A 27,416-nucleotide genomic window follows, 5' to 3' on the forward strand; every position below is an offset into this window, starting at 1 on the left:
ACTCCTCCAGCTTCTAGTTTAATGCAGATTTTAACCCAATAAATTTCAGCATGTTTTGATTCAGCGACTCGGGACTGACACACAAACACGTTGAACCATTTTAGACTTATTAAGAACCATTTTCCGTCTGGAAACTTAAACCTGCTGTTTCACTTTCAGTCAGGAACAGATCACAATTTTACACCAATCTTTCATTTGGCAGCACATTTCCAGCATTCACCGTTGTTCTTCCTGACTCTAAACCCAGTTGTAAAAGAGCCTTCTGTTCTGTGTCTAGGAGCTCTGAACCATGGAAGAGAGCAGCTGAGACACATTTCTTACACACCTCAGGATTCACCCACATGGGGATTGTGCAGTCAGTGAAGAAAGATGAGAAAAACCAAAGTGTTGTTTGGGGGTCCCTCACTGTGAACCTAATGGACTGTGTCCAGGCTGAAGTTTTGTTCCTACTGTAAGATCCTCCCCCAGATTGTCCTTTCTGACTCCAGTCAGGCGATGTTAAACACTCAAGTGGGGAAAAACAAAAATCTACAAACAAAGCTGATTTATGTCACATTTATTCAGAATATTGAACCTCATCAACAGGTCAGGACAGTCAGAATGAACATGGTTCAGTCCTGGTATGATTAACAGCATCAACAGGAGTAGAATCCAAACCTTGCAGTCGCTTGTGAACCCACTGGTGTGTTCGCAGGCGTGATGACTGAGTGAATGCCTTTCCGCAGGCATTACAGGCGAACGGCCTCTCCCCACTGTGAACTCGCTGGTGTTACAGCAGATAGGATGAATGAGAAAATCTCTTCCCACACACAGAGCAGGTAAATGGCCTCTCCCCACTGTGAATGCTCTGGTGTGTCAGCAGGTTGGATAACTGAGTGAATCCCTTCCCACACACAGAGCAGGTGAACGGCCTCTCTCCAGTGTGTACTCGCTGGTGATTCAATAGGTTGGATGACCGAGTGAATCCCTTCCCACACACGGAGCAAGTGAACGGTCTCTCCTCAGTGTGAACCTGCTGATGTGTCAGAAGGTTAGATGAACGGGTGAATCCCTTCCCACAGTCAGAGCAGGTGAACGGTCTATTCCCCGTGTGAAGTTGCTGGTGTATCAGAAGGTTGGATGAATTAATGAATCCCTTCCCACAGTCAGAGCAGGTGAACGGCCTCTCCCCAGTGTGAATTCGCTGGTGATTCAGTAGGGCAGATGGACGGCTGAATCCCTTCCCACAGTTGGTACAGGTGAATGGCCTCTCTCCAGTGTGAGTATATTGATGTGTTAGCAGATCCTTTTTGCTTTTAAAGCTCTTGTCACAGTCAGAACAATTAAAGAATTTGTTATCAGAGTGAACAAGTTGATGTGTCAGAAGGTGGGATGACTGAATGAATCCCTTCCCACACACGGAGCAGGTGAACGGCCTCTCCCCAGTGTGAATACGTTGATGTATCAGCAGATCTTTTCTGCATTTAAAACTCTTCTCACAGTCAGAACATGTAAACGGTCTCTTATCAGTGTGAACAAGTTGGTGTGTCACAATGTGGGATGACCAAGTGAAGTCCTTCCCACACACAGGGCAGGTGAATGGCCTCTCCTCAGTGTGAACTCGCTGGTGTGTCCGAAGGTTGTACAAATGGGTGAATCCCTTCCCACAGATGGAGCAGGTGAACGGTCTCTCCCCAGCATGACTGCGCCGATGAACTTCCAGTTGGGATGGGAAATTGAATCCCTTCCCACAGTCCACACATTTCCATGGTTTCTCCATGGTGTGGGGGTCCTTGTCTCTCTCCAGGTTGGACGCTTAGTTGAAGCCTTGTCCACACACAACACATGTACAGTTTATCCCCGCTGTGAATGGTGCAATATTTTTGCAGACTGTGTAACTGCTTAAAGTTTTTTCCAAAGTCAGTTCACTGGAACACTCTCACTCAGGTGTTGAGACTTTTCCAGTCACACCGATGTTTGAAATCCTTTCCCAAAGACAGAATAGACAAACATTTCTCCTTCCACATTCAAAAGTTGATGATACTCAGGTCCTGATGAATTCAGTGCCTCTGACAGATCTTGATGTGATGTTTGCTTTGCGTTTTCTGTCTGCCAGTCACCTCCGTTTAATACCCTGTAAAACGAGTTTACAAAAGTCATCGCTTTAAATCCAGGACTGAAATTCAGAACAGACAATTGTAGTTTCTATGGAACATTTATTCCTCTCTTGTTCCCCCAAAGCTGTAAATCTCCCCACACACTCTCCCTCCTCCCTGGGCTGAAATCCAAACCCATCTCACCATCCCCACCATTTCTTTCCTCCACTCCCAGTTTTCTCCCTCCCTCTCCTCTGCCTGGGTTCAGTTCTCCAGCTCCTGTGTCTCTGATTCAGGGTCTCAGGCGGGACACCAGCTGCCGTCGGGCGGGACACAGGAGGGGGGACCCTCCCGGGTGGGTCTTACCCGGACCCTGAGTCCGTCCCGCCAGTTTCTGAGCCCCCGGACGGCCCGCGGTCTCCCCGCAGTTTCTGAACCTCCCGCTCCGGAGCCTCTTCCCCTGAACCCGGCTCTGTCACCGGGAAGAAGCCCCGGAGCTGCAAACACGGGTCATGGAGGCTGTGATCCAGGATTGCGGCCTCCACCGGGTGTTTCTGGATCCTCCCCACCCCGGCTCCCAGAACCGCTCCTCCCTCCGCCTCAGCGACTCTCACTCGCGTCTCCCGCACTCCCAGGGCTCTGAGCAAACTGACACTGCGCATGCTCCAGGTACATCAGCATTGCGCCTGCGCGTTGGGCTCCTGTACAGTGACTCGGGCACTTTCACTCACGCAGGAGATTGTGGGTATCGGCGGTGCCATTGAAACACAAAATAGAGAACGAAAACAATTTTCTGCTCCCCAATTGTGAACAAATAAAAAGAAAAATCACACGTAAATCCAAGTAAATGGGTGCTCTGCCATGTTCCATTTCTCGAAGTGATTTAAACATATCTCAAGCCAGCTGAAATGTGTTTAGGGCAAGTCATGTTCTACTAACTTGCTGTGAATTCTTCACAAATGCCCATTCCCCTTCCTTCTGCTGTATAATGGAAGTTCCGTGCATTGGTGTTTCTTCATCATTTGGTTCTGATCTTTATTGATTGGTCTATGGTCAAAGTTTCAATCCCATAACCACAAAGTAATCACAAAAAAAATATTTTCCACTCACAATTACCCAGCACCCCAGCAGCTGGGATTCTGCATTGCGACTGGAGGAGCTCCTGCTCATAGATTCTGCTTCCAACAAATGTTGTTCTTATAGTGGCTGTCTCTGTGATTGATTTTTTGCGGGCTTTTCTGGGGTGAAATTGCCCGTTGCCCCCGTGTAGTTGGAACCCTGGTTCTGAAATACTGTCCGTATGATTTTAAGGCTTCCTGGAATAATGCACCGATGGAAATCTGCAATAATCCATGGTCCCATCTGAGTTGCAGATTTTAATGTGATTGTCCAATCTAGAAAAAATATCATTTCACCCCTTTAAACCTGATTCAGCTGATCCCCTCCACACATACTGCAAAAGATTATCTTTGAGATCAGCTGTTCCTTTATAGTCTGTAAGAAATACAAAAAATTCTGGAAAAATTCAGCAGGTCTGATAGCATCTGTGGAAAGAAAGACAGAGTTAACGTTTTGAGTCCGTATGACTCTTCTTCAGAGTCTGTGTTATTCTGAATTATGACATTCTCCTGAACCTGTCCTACTTTATTCATAAAAAATCTTCAATCACATTCAAAACCATTTCAAAAACAACATTACAAGGGTACAATCCAGGTTAAACTTTTACAAAATGTATCACCAGGTGCATCAGTACAAACAATATTACAATCATTTACAGCCTTTCATTTTGATCTGTACAGCCCGAGGGGCTCTAAACAGTTCCCAGTCTCTCGGTGCGCTGTGGTAGAAAGGTCTTAGACAGCGACCCTTCCCCATTGCGCCTTGGCGGCAGCTGCCCCAAGCTTTAGTGCGTCCCTCAGCACGTAGTCCTGGACTTTGGATTGTGCCAGTCCGCAACAATCGGTCGGGGACAACTCTTTGTGCTGGAAGACCAACAAGTTTCGGGCAGACCAAAGCGCGTCTTTCACCGAGTTGATGATCCTCCAGCTGCAGTCGATGTTTGTCTCGGTGTGTGTCCCTGGGAACAGCCCGTAGAGCACAGAGTCCTGTGTCACAGAACTGCTCGGGATGAACCTCGACAGCAACCACTGCATCTCTCTCCAGACTTTCTTTGCAAAGGCACAATCCACAAGGAGGTGAACAACGGTCTCTTCCCCACCACAGCCACCTCGAGGGCAACGTGCAGAGGGGGTGAGACTCCTGGCGTGTAGGAAGGATCTGACGGGGAGGGCCTTTCTCACCACCAGCCAAGCTACGTCTTGGTGCTTGTTGGAAAGTTCTGGCGATGAGGCATTCTGCCAAATGACTTTGACAGTCTGCTCGGGGAACCATCCCACAGGGTCCACCCTCTCCTTTTCCCTCAGGGCCTCTAGGACGTTACGTGCTGACCACTGCCTGATGGACTTGTGGTCAAAGGTGTTTTTCTGCATAAATTTTTCCACCAGGGACAGGTGGTACGGCACGGTCCAACTACTTGGAGCGTTCCGCGGCAGCGTGGCCAGACCCATCCTTCGCAACACCGGGGACAGGTAGAACCTCAGCACGTAGTGACACTTGGTGTTTGCGTACTGAGGGTCTACGCACCGCTTGATGCAGCCACACACAAAGGTGGCCATCAGTATGAGGGCGATGTTGGGCACGTTTTTTCCCCCTTTATCTAGAGGCTTGTACATCGCGTCCCTGCGGACACGATCCATTTTCGACCTCCAGATAAAGCGGAAGATGGCTCGAGTGATCGCCATCGCGCAGGAGTGTGGAATGGGCCAGACCTGCGCCACGTACAGCAACAGCGAGAGTACCTCACACCTGATGACCAGGTTCTTACCCGCAATGGAGAGGGAGCGTCGCTCCCACATGCCCAGTTTCCTTTTCACCATAGCCACTCGCTCCTTCCAGTTTCTAACGCATGCCCCGGTCCCTCCGAACCATATCCCCAGCACCTTCAGGCCGTCAGCCCTGACAGTGAAGGGGACAAAGGATCGGTCAGCCCAGTTCCCAAAGAACATGGCCTCGCTCTTCCCACGATTTACCTTGGCTCCCGAGGCCAGTTCGAACTGGTCGCAGACGTGCATCAGTCTGCGCACCGACAGCGGATCCGAGCAGAAAACGGCAACGTCGTCCATGTACAGGGAGGCTTTTACCTGAGTGCCTCCACTGCCTGGGATCGTCACTCCTCTTATGCCCGGATCCTTCCTGATGGACTCGGCAAAGGGTTCTATGCAGCACACGAAAAGGACAGGCGAGAGAGGACAGCCCTGCCTGACTCCAGATTTGATCGGAAAGCTATCAGTTTCCCACCCATTGATTGAGACTGCGCTACTGATGTTAGTGTAGAGCAGTTGGATCCAATTTCGAATTCCCTCCCCAAAGCCCATTTTGGAGAGCACATCCCCCATGTAGGTGTGCGATATTCTGTCAAAGGCCTTCTCCTGATCCAAGCTGATGAGGCAGGTATCCACACCCCTGTCCTGTACATAGGCAATCGTATCCCTGAGCAGCGCCAGGCTGTCAGAGATCTTCCTGCCTGGCACAGAGCAGGTCTGGTCAGGGTGAATCACCAATTCCAGAGCGGATTTGACCCGGTTGGCGATGACCTTGGACAGAATCTTATAGTCCACATTCAACAGTGAAATGGGTCGCCAATTTCTAATTTCCTCCCTTTCCCCCTTGTGCTTGTAGATGAGGGTGATGATGCCTTTCCTCATGGATTCTGACATGCTGCCGGCCAGGAGCATACTCTCGTACACTTCTAGCAGGTCTGGGCCGATCAAGTCCCACAGAGCCGAATACAACTCCGCCGGCAGGCCGTCGCTTCCGGGGGTTTTACTCTTCTCGAAGGACTCGAGGGCCTTAGTCAGTTCGTCAGGAGTTAGCGGTTTGTCTAGGCTCTCCCGCGTACTGTGGTCTAAGACCTCCGTGATAGAGGACAGGAAGGACTGGGAGGCCGTGCTGTCCGTGGGCTTCACGTCATACAGTCCGGCATAAAAGGATTTGCTGATCCTCAGAATGTCGGACCGTGATGACTTTACTGAGCCGTCTTCTTCCTTCAGGCTGCTGATCACAGAGCGCTCTCTGTGTACCTTTTGGAAGAAGAAACGTGAGCACGTCTCATCCTGCTCCACGGAGCGGACTCTGGAACGGAAGATGATCTTGGAGGCCTCCGAGGCAAAGTGCGAGGCTTGCTGGCCCTTCACCTCTTGGAGCTCCTCCTTGACATCGACCCCCATCGACTGCAGCCGGAGCAGATTCTGCATCTTTTCCTGGAGTCGGGACATTTCCCTCTGTTCCTTTCTAGCTTTCTGGGTGCCTTTGCGGATGAAAAACCTCTTAATGCTTCCCTTGATCACTTCCCACCAGTGTGTCAGGGACTCAAAGAGGGGTTTCACGGTTCTCCAACCTTTGTAATCCCTCTTGAGCTCCTCAATGTTCTCTGGGGTCAGCAGTTGCACATTTAGCTTCCATGCCCCCCTGCCCACCCTCCTCCTGAACCTGTCCTAACCCTTCTGCCAAATCACTTATTGGAAACAGGGACTCTCCTTGTTTTAATGTTAACACTCCATGTCTCCCCAGTTATTCATTTAAGTCAGCCCATGAATTGTTTGAGCATTGTTTCATCATGTTCCCACATTTCATTAACAAATGTTGAAACGTATGCTTCACACCCACAGGGTTTCATCTCTTTAAAGCCACAAACAGAAAGGTCCAGTTTTCTCCTGGAGGTTGAGACAAATCAGCTTTCAAAATGATGCAGGGTTTCAGCCAATGAGGGACATCCGGATTCAGCCCCGCCCCTCATTCACTCCGATTGGTTGTAGGATCACACGCTCACGATCGGACCTACAGCTCCGCCCCCTCTTCCTATTGGTCCGGAGTTTCCGTCAATCCACCCGGCACAGTGATCCGGAGCAGGCGCAGTGTGTGTAATGGCGGTGGACAGTAGCTTGTTTGTCGGATCCACAGGAGGTAAGATAAAGAGCGGAGTGGAGGGAAAAATAGAGCCGGTGGGTGGATGGGGAGGGTTCGTAAGCACTCGATGCGGCTCTGAACCCAAAGTAAGAAACTATCTGTGGGGCGAAGGCTGCGGGATCGCGTCTCCAGCAAAAGGCCCGGGTTAACGACCGCCATCTTGAGCGGGGTTAATGTGTAGCATGGCGCATGCGCAGTCATCCCTGTCAGCAGGAGGAGAGAATGTTGTGCATTTCTATCCTGGACTGACGGGGATGGGTTTTGGAAACTCCTTTTACAGGGGATTGGAAGGGGAGGATTTACACACAGCAAACTCCAAGCAAAGATCACATTAAGATCTGACTCGAGTCACTCGATTCATCAGGACCTGGATATTATCAGTCTTTGAGTTTAAGCATTGAGTTCCAGGTCATTAACACTCAATGTGTGAAATTTCTTCCTCACATTCCCCCTGTAGATCTTACCCTAAATCTTAAATCTGTGTCTGTGATACTTTTATGATTAGCTAATACCTTATGTTTTTTTCATTCATTCATAGGATGTGGGCTTTGCTGGATGGGCCAGCATTTATTGCCCATTCCTAGTTGCCTTTGAGAAGGTGGTGGTGAGCTGGCCCTTCTAGGTGGTGGAGGTTCAGGGTTTTGAGTTTCTGTCAAACTTCTGGTTGAGTTGTAATCCCTCTTTTTCAACCCTTCCCTCTCCCACCCCAACCCTTCTCTCTCTTCCTGTCTTCTCCCATCGAGGTGCCTTGTGTAGGCCCAGACTGGGTGGCAGATTCTCTTCCCTGAAGGACATCAGTGAACCAGTTGGGTTTTTATGACAATCCAGCAGTTTTCATGGTCACTTTTCCCTGGTGCCGGCCCCACAAATTACCAGATTCATTCAGCTCAATTTCACAACCTGTTTTTGTGGGTTCTCTCTCACTCCTTTTTCTTTGTTTTAAATCAATTTCACAGGGTATTAGAAGGGGAGGATTTGCAGCTGGGAAACTGAAACCAAACATCACATCAGGATCTGACAGAGTTGCCCAGCTTGTCGTCACCCAGATATCATCGGAAGTTGAACATGGAAGGAAAAAGCACCGTTCACAGTGGGGAGAAACCGTACACGTGTTCTGTCTGTGGACGAGGCTTCAACCGATCATCTAATCTGTTGAAACATAAATGCAGTGACAACAGGGAGAAACTGTGGAAATGTGGGGACTGTGGGAAGGGATTTAATTACCCATCAGAGCTGGAAAATCATCAACGAATTCACACTGGGGAGAGGCCATTCACCTGCCCTGAGTGTAGGAAGCGATTTACTTGTTCGTCCAGCCTGCTGAAACATCGGCGAGTTCACACTGGGGAGAGGCCGTTCACCTGCTCCGAGTGTGGGAAGGGATTTGCTCGGTCATCCACCCTGCTGACACACCAGCGAGTTCACACTGACGAGAGACCTTTCAAATGCCCAGACTGCGGGAAGTGCTTTAAAAGTCCCCGGGAACTGACTGCCCATCAACGTGTTCACACTGATGAGAGGCCATTCAGGTGCTCGCACTGTGGGACTGGGTTCAAGACATTATTTCACCTCACTGTTCACCAGCGAATTCACACTGGGGAGAGCCCATTCACCTGCTCCAAGTGTGGGAAGGGATTTGCTAACGCATCCACCCTGCTGAATCACCAGAGTGTTCACACTGACGAGAGACCTTTCAAATGTCCAGACTGTGGGAAGTGCTTTAAAAGTTCCGGGGACCTGATGATCCATCAACGTGTTCACACCGATGAGAGACCGTTCAGGTGCTCTCACTGCGGGACTGGGTTCAGACAATCATCTCAACTCATTGTACACCAGCGAATTCACAATGGGGAGAGACCATTCACCTGCTCAGAGTGTGGGATGGGATTCACTCGCTTATCCATCCTGTTGACACACCAGCGCACGCACACTGGGGAGAGGCCATTCACCTGCTCTGAGTGTGGGAGGGGATTCACAACTACATCCTCCCTGCTGAGACACCGGCGAGTTCACACTGGGGAGAGGCCATTCAGCTGCCCCGAGTGTGGGAGGGGATTCACAACCACATCCTCCCTGCTGAGACACCGGCGAGTTCACACTGGGGAGAGGCCATTCACCTGCCCCGAGTGTGGGAGGGGATTCATAACCTCAACCAAACTGCTGAAACATCAGCGAGTTCACAAGTGATTGGGTTTTTCTGTTAATCACATCCATGACTGAACTGTGTCCATTTGGTCTGTTTCTGCTGATGTTAATAAACTCCAGTCCAATTAATATTCTGGATAAAGTCAAATAAATCAGCTTTGTGTTAAACTTGCACTGTGTTGAGTCTTTTTAATATCTCTAACACAAATTAGTTCCTTTTGAAGTGCTCTCCCTCTCCTCTGTCTCCTTCATCCACACCTCCAACAACAAGTGTGAGGAGCTCATGGAACTTCTTTGTCACTAAGATTGAGACAATCCGATCAGCTGCTTCCCTCCTTCCACTGGCCCACCGGGCCAAACTCTTTCTAAAGCTTCCCCCCTGCCCCTTGCCCTGAACCTGTTTTTCTCCCGTTTCGCCCCTCTCCCACTTCTTGCCCTCTCAGAGCTCATCTTGTCAATGAGACCTGCCTTCTGCTGCCTTGACCCTATTCTCACGAAACTGCTGACCATCCATTTTCTCTATGTTAGCTGATATTGTTAACGGTTCTTTCTCTTATCTGTCCCTCTTGCCTTAAAATCCACCACCATCACCCTCCTGAGAAGAAACAAACCTTTATCCCACCATCTTTACAAACTACCACCCCATCTCCAAACTCCCTTTTCTCCACAAAGTCCTTGAACTTGGTGTCCCCCAAGGATCTATCCTTGGCCCCTCCTATTTCTCATCTACCCGCTGCCACTAGGTGACATCACCCAAAAGCACCGTGTTAGTTTTCACATGTACACTGACAATGCCCAGCTCTACCTCACCACCATCCCTCTCCATTCCTCCACTGTTACTAAATTATCAAACTGTTTATCTGACACCAAGTACTGAATGAGCAGGAATTATCTCCAATCAAAATTTGGGAAGACCAAAGCTATTGTCTTCAGTCACCACTTTGAATTGTCAAGGAACTATCAGATTTTTTTCTGATATTATTGTGGGATATTGTGAAACAAGCTTATGGTTCTGTGTGTGTGTGGCTAATTTAATTAACTAAAGACAATTAGACTGCAAGGTTTAAATTATCAAAGGAGTGAGGTGTAAAAGAAGCATTTGAAATGGGGATGAGTGAGCTGGAATGAGGTCTCAGTGGATAAGGTGTGAAGGTAATTTATATGTTTAGATAAAGAAGGAGTTGTTTGATTTTCAAAGGGATGGTGTAATGTTTACAACTGACAAGATAAGTCAGGCAAAGTGATTGCATTCGTTTTTCCCAGAAGTGCTGGCCATAATAACAACGTGAAAGATTTTTATATTCTGGGAAAAGTAACTTTGAAAGAGAAACAATGGGATTTACAAATCAAAAGGTATAAAATATATTTAAAGAAGGATGGGAGGTTGTGTGGGGTATGGCCATGTGAGAACTTGAAAGGTGCAACGTGTGAAACAGACTTTGGAGGGGGGAAGCCTCTAGCTACCCTCCAGAAGTTTGCTGTTCCAGTAACCAAGGTTGTGTTAAAAGCCGTTGGAATTTCACTGTCGAGTGGGTGCTTGTGGTAATAGTATTGAATGTCTTTATAAATTAGGAATCTATTTGGGCTGTTGCCTTAAAGGAAGTGTGTAGTTGGTAGTCTGGTTAAGTATGAATTTTGTGAAATGCTATTAGATTAAGTAACTGTGTAACCGTGATTTTGTGTGTGTGTGTGCTTAAGTTTTTTCTTCTTTTGTTAATAAATACTTTAAATTAATCTTTAAAATCTCTGAAGGTGGCTGTGGACTCATTACTTCTGACTTCAGTGCACAAGCCTCCTTGTAATAAATGCAAATAGAAAAATCATTGTGATAGTTTGGCCAAGTCTCCCTTGTGGATTTGATCAGCCTGGAAAATTCTGTTCCATAACGGCCGTGTGCATCCCTCTCCCTGGGAACTGTCTGAGGCTCAACCACACTGTTCACAATCCTGGTGTCAGATTTAACCCCAAGATAAGTTTCTGACCACATATCCACACCATCACTAACACCAGATATTCCACCCCACCCCAGCTCATGTGGGACACTTGCCTTTATTAACCGAGACACAGAATATAAGAGCAGGGAGGTTATGTTGGAGTGTATACAATGTGAGTTAGGCCACAGCTGGAGTGCTGTGTGCAATTCTGGTCACCAAACTATAGGAAGGATGTGATTGCACTGGAGAGGGTGCAGAGGGGATTCACCAGGATGTTGCCTGGGCTGGAGCGTTTCAGCCAGACCTGACTTGATTTATGGGAGCTCAATATCATCAGCCTTTGAACTAGAAAGAGGATTGTTTGTTCTGTCTGCTTCAACAGATTTTAAACGTCACTGTGTCTGGAAAATCACCAAGAAGCTCGTGTACACACATGTGCGAGAGTTCCAATGCACTGACTGTGGAGAAAACTTTAACCAGATACACAGACTGAAGAAACATTGCACCATTCACAGCCAGGAGAGACCGAACACGTGTACTGTTTGTGGATGAGGCTTCAGTTAAACATCTTACCTCAAGGAATGCAAGGACACCTGAACCATGGAGAAACCATGCAAATGTGGGGAATGTGGGAAGGGATTCCGGTCCCCATCTGCACTGGAATCTCATCGCCGCATTCACACTGGGGAGAGGCCGTTCACCTGCTCTGATTGTGGAAAGGGATTCACTCAGTTATCCCACCTGCAGATACACCAGCGACTTCACACCGGGGAGAGGCCGTTCACCTGCTCTGATTGTGGGAAGGGATTCACTAACTCTTCCAATCTGCGGACACACCAGCGAATTCACACGGGGGAGAGACCGTTCACCTGCTCCATATGTGGGAAAGGTTTCAGTGATTCATCCAGCTTGCTGATACACCAGCGAGTTCATACTGGGGACAAATCATTCAACTGCTCTGTATGTGGGAAGCAATTCAGTCGATTATGCAACCTTCTGCGACACCAGCGAGCTCACACTGGGGAGAGGCCGTTCACCTGCTCTGAGTGTGGGAAGGGATTTGCTGATCCATCCATCTTGCAGAAGCACCGGCGAGTTCACACTGGGGAGAGGCCATTCAGCTGCTCCATGTGTGGGAAGGGTTTCACTCAGTTAACCAACATGCTGACACACCAGCGAGTTCACACTGGGGAGCGGCCTTTCATCTGCTGTGAGTGTGGGAAGGGATTCAGTGATTCATCCACCCTACTGCGACACCAGGGTGTTCACACTGGGGAGAGGCCGTTCACCTGCTCCATGTGTGGGAAACGATTCACTCGGTCATCTCACCCGCTGAGACACCAGCGAGTTCACCAGTAATTACAGGGGTTGGATTCTGCTGTGATTGCTGCTGTCAATCACATTCAAGACTGAACCATGTTCATTCTGACAGTTGGTGAAGTGGGAGGGTCAAAGGGTTTCTTTCTGCTGTACTGGCCAGTCTTACAACTTTGTTTCCAGTGGTCTGGAAGTGCACATTTCCACTGAAATGTTCCACAGAAGCTGATGAAGGTCATTTATTGCTGCAAAAAGAGACATGCTCTTGAAGTTTTCATATTGCACTTATCAGGACAAACACAAGAACACCAAATTTCAAAGGGAGCAACTATTTATACTATGTGAGAAAAGGGTGCTGATTAGTTGGCAAGTCAGTTGCGACTGGTCAAGTCGTTGCCATGGAGAATTCACCAGAAAGCTCGTGACCTCAGCATTTAGTTGGATTCAAAAATGTTGCAATGCCTGGACATGTCCATTTTGGCTTCAGAGTATCAGAGCTTTATGATGGTCCAATGTCACTTCCCTGCTTTTTTACTCAATGACCTGGATTTTCAGAGTCAGAAAGACTCACCTACCTTCAAAAATTGTGGGTGGGACCCGGATGCGGAAGTCCCACTCCCATTTTTCACAGATCCAATTTTTGCCAGTAGGGGACAGGGGCAGGGCTTGATTCACACCCAAGTTGAACCTGAACTCAGCAGAGCCATCTGAACTCAGCACTGAGTTCAAACAGGCACCATTTTGCCTTCTGCAAGGGAGTTAACTCATAGTGTGAAAGTCACGACTTTATGGAGTAGACGTAAAGACTCTTGTTGGGTGGATAGGGTCTGTTTAACTGTCATGATTGAAAGTCTTTTTTAAAATCCCCTGCTCTCCTGACTTCGTCTGCAGCTGTCAGTGTAAGTGAAAAAGATAGTTGGCTGTACAATGTAGCATCAGTCCCAGCAGTTTCAGTAATTGCTGGCATTTCCCTAAGGGCTATTTATGAATGCTTGGCTGACTTCCAAAACCTACAGTCATCTCAGCAGCTGTTCTGAGTCCACACTTTGACAACTTAAAGAGACCATTAAGGGTTTAGCTGCCTTTGAAGTGGTATGGACAGAAGTATGTTGGTTTTTATATGAGATTAACCAAAAGTTTTGAATAAGGTTGCAAGAATGGGAGTTTTGTTTAAAAATAGTGAAGGCTGTTTTAGATTTTTAGAACTTTATTTTAATTAATCTCAACCTGGCTCCTGGGGTCTGCCCATAGTGAATAATGTGAGTTGGGATGTAGGGTAAAAGGGGCGATGGGGGATCCATGCCAGGGCAAGAGTTGGCATGAGCGGGCATGGAGTACATAAGGGCCTTGGGGTGGAATGGGGGCTTGCAATTGGCTCACTTGCAATTAGTGAGGAGGAATTGTGTTGGGCTGCTGCCCCTGGTGGGTGGGCAATTATTCCAAATAATCGTGTCTATTAATTTATTTTTAAAACATTCTCTTGGCATGTGGGTGCCACTGGCGAGGACCAGAGATTCCAAAAGGTTACAATGCAACTGGGATAAAGTCCCAGAGATGGAGGCAGGCCTTTTAACCAGCCCACCTCATTGCTCGGGCATCCTGTTAACCGCCTAAGCTCCGATTCCAGTGGCACAGCAACCAACTCCATCCATAACCGCCCACCTCAAAGCACCACCCCCCTCCCCCCGCCCCCGAGTGAAGATCACAACATTTGGGAACCTTTAAATCGAGGCAGGTCCGGCAATTGGAAAATTTCCAGATCCAAGCTACCCACCTCGGTACCCAAGATCCAACCCAAGCTCTCTATTTCTGAAGCTCAAGATCCCACATGCTTTGCTAATTCCTCTCTCACTGTGTCCTGCCACCTTCAAAGATCGCTGCACATGAACCCCCAGGTCCCTCTGTCTCTGCTCACTCTTTGGAACTGTGCCATGACATCTGTGTTGCCTCTACCTGTTCCTTCTGCCAAATTACATCACCTCAACTTTCCCTGTATTAAACTCCATCTGCCACTTCAGAGAATGTGAAGGGGAGATTGAAGTGTTAAACTAAACATACAGAGAAGAGGAGGCACTGATTGCTTTAATATGTCACCCACAATTGAAGATCCTTTAAATGCACATGAGGCTCATAGAGCACAGTAGGAGGCAATTGGAGGCTCTTTCCAATTAATCCCATTGCCCTGCAATTTTCTTTTTCTTTCAAGAATCTGTCCAGTTCCCTTTTGAACGATACAGTTGAATTTACTTCCAGTCAGTTTTGAGGCAGTGGATTCCAAATCGTAACAACTCGCTGTGTTTTTAAAACAAATAATTCCTCATCTTGTGTGTGGTGTATTTGGACTTTCAAAAAGCATTCGGAAAGCTGTCAACCAGGAGGTTCATACACAAAATGAGGTCTCAATCCTTATGAATGATCTAGATGAGGGACTGAGTGTAATGTGTCCAAATTTGCTGACAATGAAACAAGGATTTGCATTTCTATAGCGCCTTTCACAACCACAGGATGTTTCAAAGCCTTTTACAGCCACTTTTGAAATGTAGTCACTGTTGTAATGTAGGAAACTCGGCAGCCAATTTGCACACGGCAAGGTCCCACAAACAGAAATGTGATAATGACCCAAATGATATGTTTGTGGTTATGTTGACTGAAGGATAAATGTTGGCCCAAGACACCAGGGATCAAGGCCCGGGAGAGTGGGGTTCAGACAGTGCCAAACAGCAGGGCCTGGGATGTTATGGGTGGGGGAGGTGAGTAGGTGTGGTCTGGGCTCATTGTTTCAAACAGTTTTGCATCATCCTCACTGAGCAGCCAGAGCTACAAACCTGACAGACCAGCTTAAAAAACAGATCTGTCAGGCTGAGAGTTCTGATATTTTCGAAGCCAGTCTGTCAGTGTCAGGTCAATTTCACGAGTTGCTGCTGCTGCCTCGAACTTCAGGCAGCTTTGCAATTCCAATTTTTTTGAAAAGCCTGCCAGGAAACCACAAAGCTGCCCGAAGGTGAGAAGCAGCAGCAGCAGAAACTGAGAGTTTTCCTGCTTGAGAAATAGTCAGTCAAATCCCTGTAATTTTACAACCAATTGGATGCTGTTGTGGGTAGGGGGTGGGGGGGAGGGGTGGGTGGGAGGAAGGGGGGGCATGTTTAGAGGGGGTTGGGGGAAGTTTGGAGGGGGTTTGGGGGATGTGGGAGGGGGTTTGGGGGATGTGGGTAGGTTGGAGGGGTGGTTGGGGGTAGGTTTTGAAAGGGGTTGTGGGGAAGTTTGGGAGTTGGGGAAAGTTTGGAGGGGGTTGAGGGGTAGGTCAAGGTTTGGAGGGAAGTTGGAGGGATTTGGGGAAGTTTGGAAGGGGTTGGGGGAAATTTGGAGGGAGGTCAGGGAAGTTTGGTGGAGAAGGGGGGATGGTTGGAGGAGTTCAGGGGAGCTAGAGGGGTTTTGGGGGTAGATTAGGTACAGATTTGAATTGTTTTTGTAAATGTAGCCACTTTGCTAACATCAGTTGATTGCTCAGTGATTAATTATCTTTAAATAATCAGCATTGGGCCTCCACTTTCACCATTGCTACTGTCACTCTGCCCACTGCATGCAGTTATAATGAAAGAAAGACAAAACCTACATTTATATAGCACCTTTCACAATGTCCTAAATCACTTTCCAGCCAATTCAGCACTTTTGAGTTGTAGTCATTGGTGAAATGTAGAGAATGTTATCTAATGGCGGAGCAGGCTCATGGGGGCGAATGACCTACTCCTGCTCCTAATACATATGTGTGTATGGAGATAGGTGAGATGAACAGGACTCGATGGCCTTTGTCATCTATAATTATCTTGCGAACAGAGGGTGGAATCCTGGCTGGAGTTCTGTTTATTTTGTTGCTGGTGAAAGTTTACTGTGAGCAGGATTTGTGGGATGAGATCACCAGGACAGGAGTGCAGATTGAGCTCAGAGTGAATCAGTAACCTGTTTTACTGCACATAATTCACAAGAGTCTTTTCCATATACTTCAATCTTATCCTTTTGTCCAGTTACCTGTTATCCCACTCCATCTTGCTGTTTTTTTCTGAGTTTTTTGAGGTTAGAAATATCGTGATAAAGTTATGGGGCGTTGCAGATATTGAAAATATATTGTGGTGAGAAGCAGCAATCAGCAGAGTCTTCGGACTTGCTGATGACCAAACAGATACAACTGTGAGCCATTCAGTCTTCGTTCTCTGGCCCCTTAAAAGTTCTGTTGCACGGAGAAGCCTGAGAGCCTGGAAACAGGAAAAGCACCGGGGCCCAGGATTTCTCTCCCAGTCCCTGCTGGAGATAACTCTTCTGCCCTTCTTCGAAATAGTGGCTGTGGGTTCTTCTTCGCCCACCTGAGAGCGCAGACAGGGCCTTGGTGTATTGCTCGTCTGAAGGACAGCAGCTCTGACAGTGCAGCACTCTCTCAGTGCTGGCACCAGGAATGTCAATTTTGATTGTTGTTCTTGGGCCCCTGGATTGGGACTGGAACCAACAACCTTCTGACTCAGAAGTAAGAGTGAGATCCACTGAGCCACTGCTGACACGATAGACAATACAGATTTAGAAAGGGAAAGTTACCCTTTAAAAGCCCCCACCCTTTGCCTCCAGCACCTAAATCTAATAATAAAAACCCTAGTATAAAAAACACATACAGGACTGACAAATGTTACAGTGTTGGTTTAGAGCCAAAGTTTCGAGTTCCCATTTGAGTTCCTACGCCTTTCTGTCTCTCTATTGCGCATGTGAATGACAGCCAGGCGATGGAGCTGAAGGCTCAATGTAGCTGAGAATAACAGGGCTTGTGGCCCAGTTGGGAAACTGCCACTGACGTCGCACTAATAGAGAGAGACAGGAGGGTGCTGGAGGAATGACTGGGAAATGGGCCTCCAGCCAATCAGGGAGGGAGAGATGGTGATGTGACCCCCCCCCCCCCCCCAAGGTTCAGTGCTCCTGTGTCCAAAGTGGGGAGTCATGAGGACAGGGTACAGAGGGGCCAAAAAGAAACCATTTGGATCCAGAACATTGTGCACATCCTTTTACTCTGGTTGTCTTTGATCCCCAGGTAATTTTGTTTTTTTAAACCATGTTCTGTTACATTAATTTTATCAGTAAAAATATTTGATTTTGCTGGACTTTTGATTAGATTTATGCACTTTAGGGAAAGTGGGTGAAAGGAATTGGCAGGCTGTTTAACAGAAAGTGAGTCCCTCTAAGGTAATTGGCAAAGGATCCAGGTGAGATGATGGTGGGGGGGTCGAAAACCAGGGGTCACAGTCTGAGGATATGGGGAAGACCATTTAGGACTGAGATGAGGAGAAATTTCTTCACCCAAAGAGTGGTGAGCCTGTGGAATTCGTTACCACGGAAAGTAGTTGAGACCAAAGCATTGTATGTTTTCAAGGAGTTAGATACAGCTCTTGGGGCGAAAGGGATCAAAAGGTATGGGAAGAAAGTGGGAGCAGGCTATTGAGTTGGATGATCAGCCATGATCATAATGAATGGCGGAGCCGAATGGCCTACTCCTGTTCCTAGTTTCTATGTAAATTTTATTTTTTTCACACAGCGAGTTGTTCTGATCTGCCTGAAAGCAGATTCAATTATTTATTTCCAAGGTGTAAATATTTGAAAGGGAAGAATTTGCAGGGCTGTAGGGAAAGAGGAGAGCAGTTGGATGAATCAGAAATTCCTTTCAAAGAGATGGCATGGGCATGATGAGCCAAATGGACTCATGCAGCCTGTGAATCTGAGCTTCTTGTCTTTGTGCAGGTTAAAAGGGTCAGATTTCATTTCAGCCTCTTCCTGGTATATATATTTAAAGAGACAAGTTTCTCTTTAGTTCTGAGGGACCGACATAACAATGTCTCCAATCCTCTGTATATTTAAACATTGAAGATTGCATGGCCAATTGTAGTCAACAGCCTTCCTGTCGCTCTCTCAGGAGGCAGCAAGAAAGCATTTGACTGCTTAACAATAGCAACCTCCGCTGAACATAATTAAACCACAACAACAAAAACAACCTGCATTTGTATAGCACCTTTAATCATGTGCTTCACAGGTGCCATTACTAAACAAAATTTTACACCGAGCCACATAAAGAGATGACCAGTAGCTTGGTTTTAAGGAGTTTCCTAAAGAAGCACAAAAGATCAAGGGGCAGAGAGGTTTAAGGAGGGAATTCCAGAGCATGGGACCCAGGCAGCTGAAGGCAAAGCCCCCAGTTGTTGTGCAATTGAAATTGGGGATATTGAAGAGGCCAGAATTAGTGAAGCACAGATATCTCAGAGGGTTTTAGGGATGGAGAAGATTACAGAGATGGGGAGAGGGGGATGTGAGACCATGTGGTGATTTGAAAAAAGGATGCTGGGGAGGGATTTGAAAAAAAAGAGAATTTTAAAATCGAGGTGTTGCTTGAGTGGGAGCCAGTGTTGGTCAGTGAGCACAGCGGGTGCTGTGACAGATAGGTGAACGGGACTGAGTGTGAGTTGGGAAACGGGCAGCAGAGTTTGTCGACTGAAGAAAACTGGTCCAGTTCTGTACATTTCCCATTACACTACTTATGTCTAAGATTGAGCTGACATCAAACCTTTCCATTGTGTAATCCGCTGATGTCATCACATTCTATTGTGATGATGTCATAAGATTACTTTCAGCATTTTTCTGATTATATAATCAGCTGACACCAGACTATATACTTTATTGGGAGTGTGGGATTAGCTGATGCCTGTACAATCCTTTACCTTTGCGCAGTAAGCAGAAACGATCGTTTGTGTGATTTCATAAATAGAATTTTTAACTACATGTACATAACTTATTTTTCAATACGGAAATGGTCTGGATCGTGAACATTTACCACTAAAATTAACCAATTTGCTAGCGCAAGCATATGTGACTTTTCAGCCAATTTGTTGTTCTTGTTTACAATAAATTGTTGGGGAGAAAAAAATGTTATTTCAACCAATCTCCTAATGTTATCAAATCCTTTTAAATATTTGAATATTGCTGAAAAAAGAGACATGCTGTCAAAGCTTTTCGTCTTGCACTCATCAGGATAGATGCAAGAATACCAAATGTCAAAGGGAACAACAGTTTAAACTGTCTGAGAAACAGGGTGCTAATTGGTTGTCATGGCATTGCCATGGAGAATGCACCAGGGAACAGTTACCCCAAGCTTTTGTTCAAATTCAGAAATGGCAAGTCAATTCTGATTGGTTGAGATGTTGCCATGGGGAATGCATCAAGGAACAATTGTCCCCCAAACTCCTGTTTAATTAAAAAGGCAAAATGCTTGGAACAAATTCCTTTTGTGTGCAGAAAACAGGGCCCAGTATTTGAATATGAAAAATCCAGTGCCTGGATCCAGTTTGCATGTTCACTACATCTAATCATTTCTTCCTATGGCCATAGCCTATTCGTGTACCACGTTTTGTTAAAATCTATCCATTAGTTTTTAAGATATATTGTTACAGACAGACAGACAAACAAACAGGGATGAAAACATTCTCTGTAAGGACAAGCTGAAAAAATAAACGTTTTTATTAAGACCGAGGAAGCCTTAGGCTAATCCACAGCCAACAACCTGCTCTGAAAACTCTGCTGATATTTTGACAGCTGTGATAAATTCCACCCCAGCAGCGGAGACAATCCACAACATTCCAAAGCAATCGCCATTCGAAATAAAACAAACCACAACAATTGAAAAGAAAAAGTCAATTCTCCAGCTCTCCCAATATGAACGGATCCTTCAAAAAAATTCCAGGATCCGGAACTACACCAAAGATAGGACAGTTCTTGCATGGTCGGTGTACCAAGTTTCAGTAAATCCATCCATTAATTTGTGAGATCAATTGTTTACAGACAAACATCTTCAATGGCAGAGATACTCTCAGTACATTGACCAGCCCCAAAATCTATTGTCTGCCAGTATTTCACAGGGGGAAAGGGGTGGATTCTCAGACGAGTAAGATAAGGCATCCCCTTTAAATAGCCAGTTCCCACAATGTATTCAGTGGCTTCTGGAGGGAAGCAGATTGGTCCACACTGGGAGTTCTTGCACTGCCCCTCCCCCCAGCCTCAGGTCAGCTGGCTCCTGCTCCTGCTGGACAATCTGCCTGTAAGAATAGGAGCGTGTTGATTTAAAAATAAACTTGCATTTATATAGCACCTTCCACCACCTCAGGGAGTCTCAAAGTGTTCCACTGCCAATGAAACGCTTTCTGAAATGTGGTCACACTGTAGGAAACGTGGCAACCAATTTGTGCACAGCAAGCTCCCACAGACGGCAATGGCCAGAGTGTCTGTTTTCACTGATGTTGATTGAGGGATAAATATCAGGCACCAGGACACCAGGGGAGATCTCCTCCCCCTCGTGCTCTCCTTCCAATTGTGGCCATTGAATCTTTTACATACACCTGAGAGGGCAGACGGGGTTCTCGGGTTAATGTCTCACTGGAAAGACGGTCCCTCCGACAGGTCAGCTCTCCCTCATAACTGGCACCGGAGGTGTCAGCCGTGGATTCTGGGGGCTTGAGTCTCTGGGTTGGGGATTCGAACACAGCACCTCCTGACTCAGAGGTAAGAGTGCGACCCACTGTCATGCTGTGTTGAATAAAATCATCTCGCTGGTGTTCTAGAATGATGGAATGGTTACAACACTGAAGAGAGGCTATTCAGCCCATTGTGTCTGTGCCAGCCCTCTGCAAGAGCAGCGAACATAGTGTCATTCCGCTACCTTTTCCACATAATCCTGTCAATTTTTCCCCTTCAGATAATGATCCAATTTTCTGTTGAAAACCATGACCGAATCTTCCTCCAAGCCCCTTCATCCCTGGCACCATTCTAGTACATCTCCAATCCTCCCCTTCACCAACTGTCAGAATGAACATGGTTCAGTCCTGGATGTGATTAACAGCAGCAATAACGGCAAAACCCAACTCCTGTAATTACTTGTGAACTCGCCGGTGTCTCAGCAGACTGGATAACTGACTGAAACCCTTCCCACACATAGAGCAGGTGAATGGCCTCTCACCAGTGTGAATTCGCTGGTTTCTCAGCAGGGTGGACGAATCTCTGAATCCCTTCCCACATTCAGAGCAGATGGACGGTCTCTCCCTGGTATGAACTCGCTGATGCATCACCAGGTTGCATGACTGAATGAATCCTTTCCCACATCCAGAGCAGGTGAATGGCCTCTTCCCATTGTGAACATGTTGGTGTGTCTGCAGGTGGGATAATTGAGTGAATCCTTTCCCACACTCGGAGCAGATGAAAGGCCTCTCCCCGGTGTGAACTCACTGGTGTGTCAGCAGGTTGGATGACTGAGGGAATCCCTTCCCACATGTAGAGCAGATGAAAGGCTTCTCCCCGGTGTGAACCCGCTGGTGTGTCAGGAGGGCAGATGAATCACTGAATCTCTTCCCACACTCAGAGCAGGTGAATGGCCTCTCTCTGGTGTGAACTCGCTGGTGCATCATCAGGTTGGATGACTGAGTGAATGCCTTCCCACACTCAGAGCAGATAAATGGCCTCTCCCCAGTGTGAACTCGCTTGTGTGTCAGCAGGTGAGATGAATTACTGAATCCCTTCCCACATTCAGAGCAGACGAAAGGCCTCTCCCCGGAGTGAACTCGCTGGTGTTTCAGCAGGGTGGATGACTGAGTGAATGCTTTCCCACACTCAGAGCAGGTGAAAGGCCTCTCCCCAGTGTGAATGCGTTGATGAGTTTCCAGCGCAGATGGGGTGCAGAATCCCTTCCCACAGTCCCCACATTTGTACGGTTTCTCCATGGTGCAGGTGTCCTTGTGTCCCTCCAGGTTAACCGCTCAGTTGAAACCTCATCTTCACACAGAACATGTGTACAATCTCTCCCGGCTGTGAATGGCGTAATGTTGTTTCAGACTGTATAACTGTTTAAAGCTCTTTTCACAGTCAGTGCACTGGAGCACTGTCACTCAGTTGTCTGTGTCTCATTGCTTTTCCAGTCACACTGATGCTTGAAATGTTTTCCCACAGACAGAACAGGGGAACATTTCTCCTTCCACATTCAAAGGGCTGATGATATTCAGGTCCTGATGAATCCAATAACTCTGTCAGATCTTGATGCGATATTTGGTTTGAGTTTCCCAGATACAAGTCCTCTCCTAATATCCTGTAAAAGGAGTTTACAAAAGTTATCATTGTCAGTGCAGGATAAAAATTCACAACACATAATTCTAGTTTCTACGGAACATTCTTTCTCTCATATTCCCCAGAAGCAGTAGCTCTCTGTCCCACACACAGTCCCTCCATTCTCACTTTGCTGTACCTCCCAAATCTCCTGAAGGTGCCATTTCATGCTGATCAGCAGATCCATGTGCACTGCTTCCTGTCCAGGGCACAGGGGCCTTTGAAATCATTATGCAGGCTATATATATATGTATACATTACTGGATTTAAAATGTGCATAATATACACTGGCATTACTTGATTAAAGATACAGAGAGGATGCAAGGAAGAGCTTTATTTAGGAGCGAATGTGCATGACCTGGAACTCACTGCCTACAAGGTTGGAGGAACTCGCGATGATCAGTGATTTCAAAATGAAATTGGTGGACACTTGAAGGAAATAAACTTGTAGGAGAACGGGGTAGAGAGGAAGAATGGGATGGATGGCTCTAGAGAGAGTCAGCATGGACTTGAGTTGCTGAATGCATTCCTGTGCTGTAATGACTCGATAACTGGAAATATATAACGGTAGCTAGAGTACTATATTACAAGACTAGACATATTTATAAATGAAAGTTATTATCGGTCAACAAAAAATATATCAAATATTTACCATATAAAAACATTCGACATATCTCTGCCCTATATTAGTTTACTGCCAGCTTAAATGTCAGGCATCTCCTGGGGAATCCGCCTATTTTATTGGAAATACTAGGAAAGAGGCTATCCTTTTAGCCAGACAAATAAATGTGTCAAGCTGAGGGAGTAAAGGGTGTCAATGTCTTTAAGAGAGAGCGAGAGAGAAAGAGAGACCTGGGTCAACCTTTCCACAGTCTGCACCCTCTTCCTTTCCCTTCAGTTCCTGCAGGTCAACAATTTAAACCCAGAATTAGAAAAGAAATGGAAAGGGGGAGAAAAAGAAAGTGTTTTACTCACAGATATTTGACACGGGACTGGGGAGAAAGTTTTCGTGTGTGAGAAGCTAAATCCTCATTCAGAGAGAGAAGCAGCATCAGCAGCTTTGCTGGGCAGTAACGGACAGGTTTAAAAGCTCATTGTCCAACATCCGCATTCAAACAATGGGGGAAGCTCCGTGTCGGCAATGCGACAGTGCCCGCGCTCTGATTGGTTGGAGGACCATCCACCTTCCGGTCGTCCAGCTCCTCCCATTGGTTAACCTCGGTCCGACCACAATGAGGGAGAGTAACCCGAGCGCGTGTTCGGTGGAGAGAGTTTGACCATCAAGTCCAGTGCTCTCAATGTGAACTGGGAACGCTCCTCTGAATCATTGTGACGCCTGAATCAGCCAATAGGACTGACTGTGCTCCGCGGTGACGTCCTCGGGTTCCAGTTTGCAGACCAGGCGCGCGGACACGGTAGCCCCACCCATTGTTCCCCATCCCCCGAACCTCCTCGAGCCAAAGTTTCCAGGCAACCGGCTGACGGCTCCGGCCAGAGCGAGAAGCCGCTCAGCGAATTCCCCCTCTGTCTACGGCGACTGGCTTCTCCAAAAAGAGATCGAGAGCGACCGCTGACGACAGCCGCACTGCGCCTGCTCCGGACAGAAAGCGCTTTCTGCGCCTGCGTGCTGGGCTGCCAGCTATGGGAGTGGGGAGGGGACTGTGTAAAATGTCTTCTCCTCATTTTCTTCCAATGCAATTTGATTTTAAACGGCACAGCATTTGTGTTTAGGTTCATAAACATTAAAACTTCTTCCTCGGTCTAACATCTGTGAGTAAATCACTTTCTTTCCTTCCCCTGGGAAATACAGAGAGTTGCGGGAATCTGTAACTGGAATTAGTGCCAAATATGCTGAGGGGGGAAATGCTGGTGATTTTGTGGACCAGGCTGATGCTCCAGCTGTTTAAAGTCATATTTATCCGGTCTATTGAAATGCTATTTGTCTGTTAATGCAGGCTTCATTTATGTTGAATTTAGTTTGATTGTTACCGGCATCGTTTTTAAAAAATAAAACCTTGTCCTTCTGTTTATTCCGTTGGGGTTGTCTGGGAATTTGTATATTTTAAGGTTATTGGTTTCCACAGGGATCGTAACAACAGAGAAATGTCTAGTTATTTATTATTCTGTATTAAAGTTCATTTATTATTATTTCTAGTCCTGTAATAATACTGTAGCTGCATTATATATTTCCGGTCATAGACTCATTACAGCACAGATGGTGTCCAATTGGAAACTCAGATCCATGCTGACATTCTGTAGAGTAATCCAGTGAGTCCCATTCTCCATCTGTATCCTCGTTCCCCTGAAAGTTTTTCTTTCAACTCCCTATCCAATTTCATTTTGAAACCATTGATCATCTCCGGTTCTGCCATCCTCATAGGCATCGAATTCCAGGCCATGACTACTCGCTGTCTAAATAAAGTTCTTCCTCAAATCCCCTCTGTATCGCTAATCAAGTATTACAATCTTTTTGGCTCCTTCAGGAGAATTGGGAGTGTATAAATGAGATATAACAGAGTGAGAATGAAGGGAGTAAAAACAGAAAATGGTGCAAAAAACTCAGCAGGTCTGGCAGCATATGTGGAGCGAGAAACAGAGCTAACATTTTGAATCTGTCTGAACATTCCTGAGAGCTCAAAATGCAGGGAGCATGTTGGGAATGGAGATTTACAGCTTTTGGGGAATGAGAGGGGAAAGAATGTTCCATAGAAACTAGAATTGTCTGTTCTGAATTTCTATCGCAGACTTTCTGTGATGACTTTTGTAAACTCCTTTTACAGGACGTTAGAAGGGGATGATTTGCAGTCAGAAAGCTCAAACCAAAGGTCACGTCAAGATCTGGCAGAGCCACTCGATTCATCGGGATCTGAATATCAGCAGCCTTTGAACCTAGAAGAAATATTTGTCTGTTATGTCTGCTTCAAAGTATTTGAAACATCAGTGTGACTGGAAAAGCACCGATTCTCACACACCCGAGTGAGTGTATTCCAATGCACTGGCTTTGGAAGGAGCTATGAACTGTTATACAGTCTGAAGAAACATTGCAGCTTTCACAGCCGGGGAGACCGCACAGGGGTTGTGTGTTTGAGCGAGGCTTCAACTGATTGTCAAACCTGGAGAGACACAAGGGTACTCGCACCATGGAGAAACCATGGAAATGTAGGGATTGTGGGAAGGGATTCCGATGCCCGTCTGCATTGGAAATTCATCAACGCAGTCACACTGGGGAGAGGCCATTCACCTGCTCTGAGTGTGGGAAGGCATTCAGTGGTTCATGGCAGCTGCACGCACATCAGCGAGTTCATGCAGTGGAGAGGCCATTCACCTGCTCTCAGTGTGGCAAGAGATTCAGTGATTCATCAACCCTGCTGAGACACCAGCGAGTTCACACTGGAGAGAGGCCGTTCACCTGCTCTGAGTGTGGGAAGGGATTCACCCAGTTATCCAACCTGCTAACACACCAGGAAGTTCACACCGGGGAGAGGCCATTCACCTGCTCTCATTGTGGGAAAGGATTCACTCGGTTATTCAACTTGCAGACACATCAGCGAGTCCACACCGGGGAGAGGCCGTTCACCTGCTCTGTGTGTGGGAAGGGTTTCACCCAGTCATCCAACCTGCTGCTACACCAGCAACTTCACACTGGGGAGAGGTCATTCCTCTGCTCTCAGTGTGGGAAGGGATTCACTCGATTATCCAGCCTGCAGAGGCACCAGCGAGTTCACACCGGGGAGAGGCCTTTCATCTGCTCTGTGTGTGGGAAGGGATTCACTCAGTCATCCCATCTGCAGACACACCAGCGTGCTCACAAGTGATCACAACGATTGGATTCTGATCTTATTGCTGCTGTTAATCACATCCAGAACTGAACCATGTTCATCCTGACAGTTGGTGAAGTGGGAGGATCCCTTTCTGCTGGACTGGCCGGTCTCACAACTTTGTTTCCAGTGGGCTGATGCTCTTTGAGGCTTGTTGCGAATATCTATTGCACATTTCATATGGATCATAAAATAAAATGCTGTATGGATGGAAAAAGATATTCATGCATTTCTGTTTGGAATCGCCCAAAGCATGCCACGTTGCCATGGAGATGGGCTGTTGGAGTTAGAAGTTTAATTTATCTGGGTGTTTCCCACAGAAGGCAGTTGCACATCTGGGCTTGTGTATTTTGCAGCTCACTTGGAGTTGGTGAGGGAAAAGAAGCTGGAAGATTTGCCTGGCTTGGAGCTAGAGGATGAAATCTACAGTGGCCCTCCCAGTGAAAGGCCTTGTGGTAGAAAGCAGTTAATCATATGAATTAGGAGCAGGTGTTGGCCATTCAGGCCTGTGAGCCTGCTCAGCCATGTGATAAGATCATAGCTGATCTGATTGAGGCCCCAACTCTACTTTCCTGTCTACCCCCATAATCTCTGATTCCCTGTCAATCAAGAATTAACTCAACCTCAAAATTATTCAGTAGCCTCCACTGCTTTCTGGTGAAGAGAATTCCACAATAGACGACCCTGTGAGGAGACAAATTTCTCCTCATCTCTGTCCTAAATGGGAGACCCCTTATTTTTAAACAGTGGCCCCTAGTTGTCGTCTCTCCCATAAGGAGAAACATCCTCAGCCTCCGAAGTGGCCGGGAGGCACAGATTTGTTTCAGCTCAAAAGGAGGCCATTCAGCCCATCGTGACTGCACCGGCTCTTTGAATGGTCATTTGATTTAAAGCCGCTCTCCCGCCTTCTACCTATAAACCTGCATGTTCTTCCT

The 27,416-nt window shown here is 46.9% G+C and overlaps 2 protein-coding genes and 1 pseudogene across 2 annotated transcripts; 2 read left to right on the top strand and 1 right to left on the bottom strand.

Moving 5' to 3' along the window:
- Positions 1 to 575: 575 nt before the first annotated feature.
- LOC144674607 (uncharacterized) lies at positions 576 to 22,523 on the bottom strand (annotated as a pseudogene).
- On the top strand, positions 7,044 to 9,578 carry LOC144674605 (uncharacterized). Its single transcript, XM_078535878.1, has 2 exons — positions 7,044 to 7,097; positions 8,057 to 9,578. The coding sequence occupies exon 2, from the start codon at positions 8,166 to 8,168 to the stop codon at positions 9,285 to 9,287; it is 1,122 nt and encodes a 373-aa protein (XP_078392004.1). The 5' UTR covers positions 7,044 to 7,097; positions 8,057 to 8,165; the 3' UTR covers positions 9,288 to 9,578.
- Positions 11,630 to 26,698, top strand: LOC144674606 (uncharacterized). Its single transcript, XM_078535879.1, has 2 exons — positions 11,630 to 12,526; positions 25,783 to 26,698. The coding sequence occupies exons 1-2, from the start codon at positions 11,780 to 11,782 to the stop codon at positions 26,476 to 26,478; spliced, it is 1,443 nt and encodes a 480-aa protein (XP_078392005.1). The 5' UTR covers positions 11,630 to 11,779; the 3' UTR covers positions 26,479 to 26,698.
- The last annotated feature ends 718 nt before the right edge of the window (positions 26,699 to 27,416 follow it).

Source organism: Cetorhinus maximus, unplaced genomic scaffold, assembly GCF_964194155.1.
Source record: "Cetorhinus maximus unplaced genomic scaffold, sCetMax3.hap1.1 HAP1_SCAFFOLD_723, whole genome shotgun sequence".
Lineage (NCBI taxonomy): Eukaryota > Metazoa > Chordata > Chondrichthyes > Lamniformes > Cetorhinidae > Cetorhinus > Cetorhinus maximus.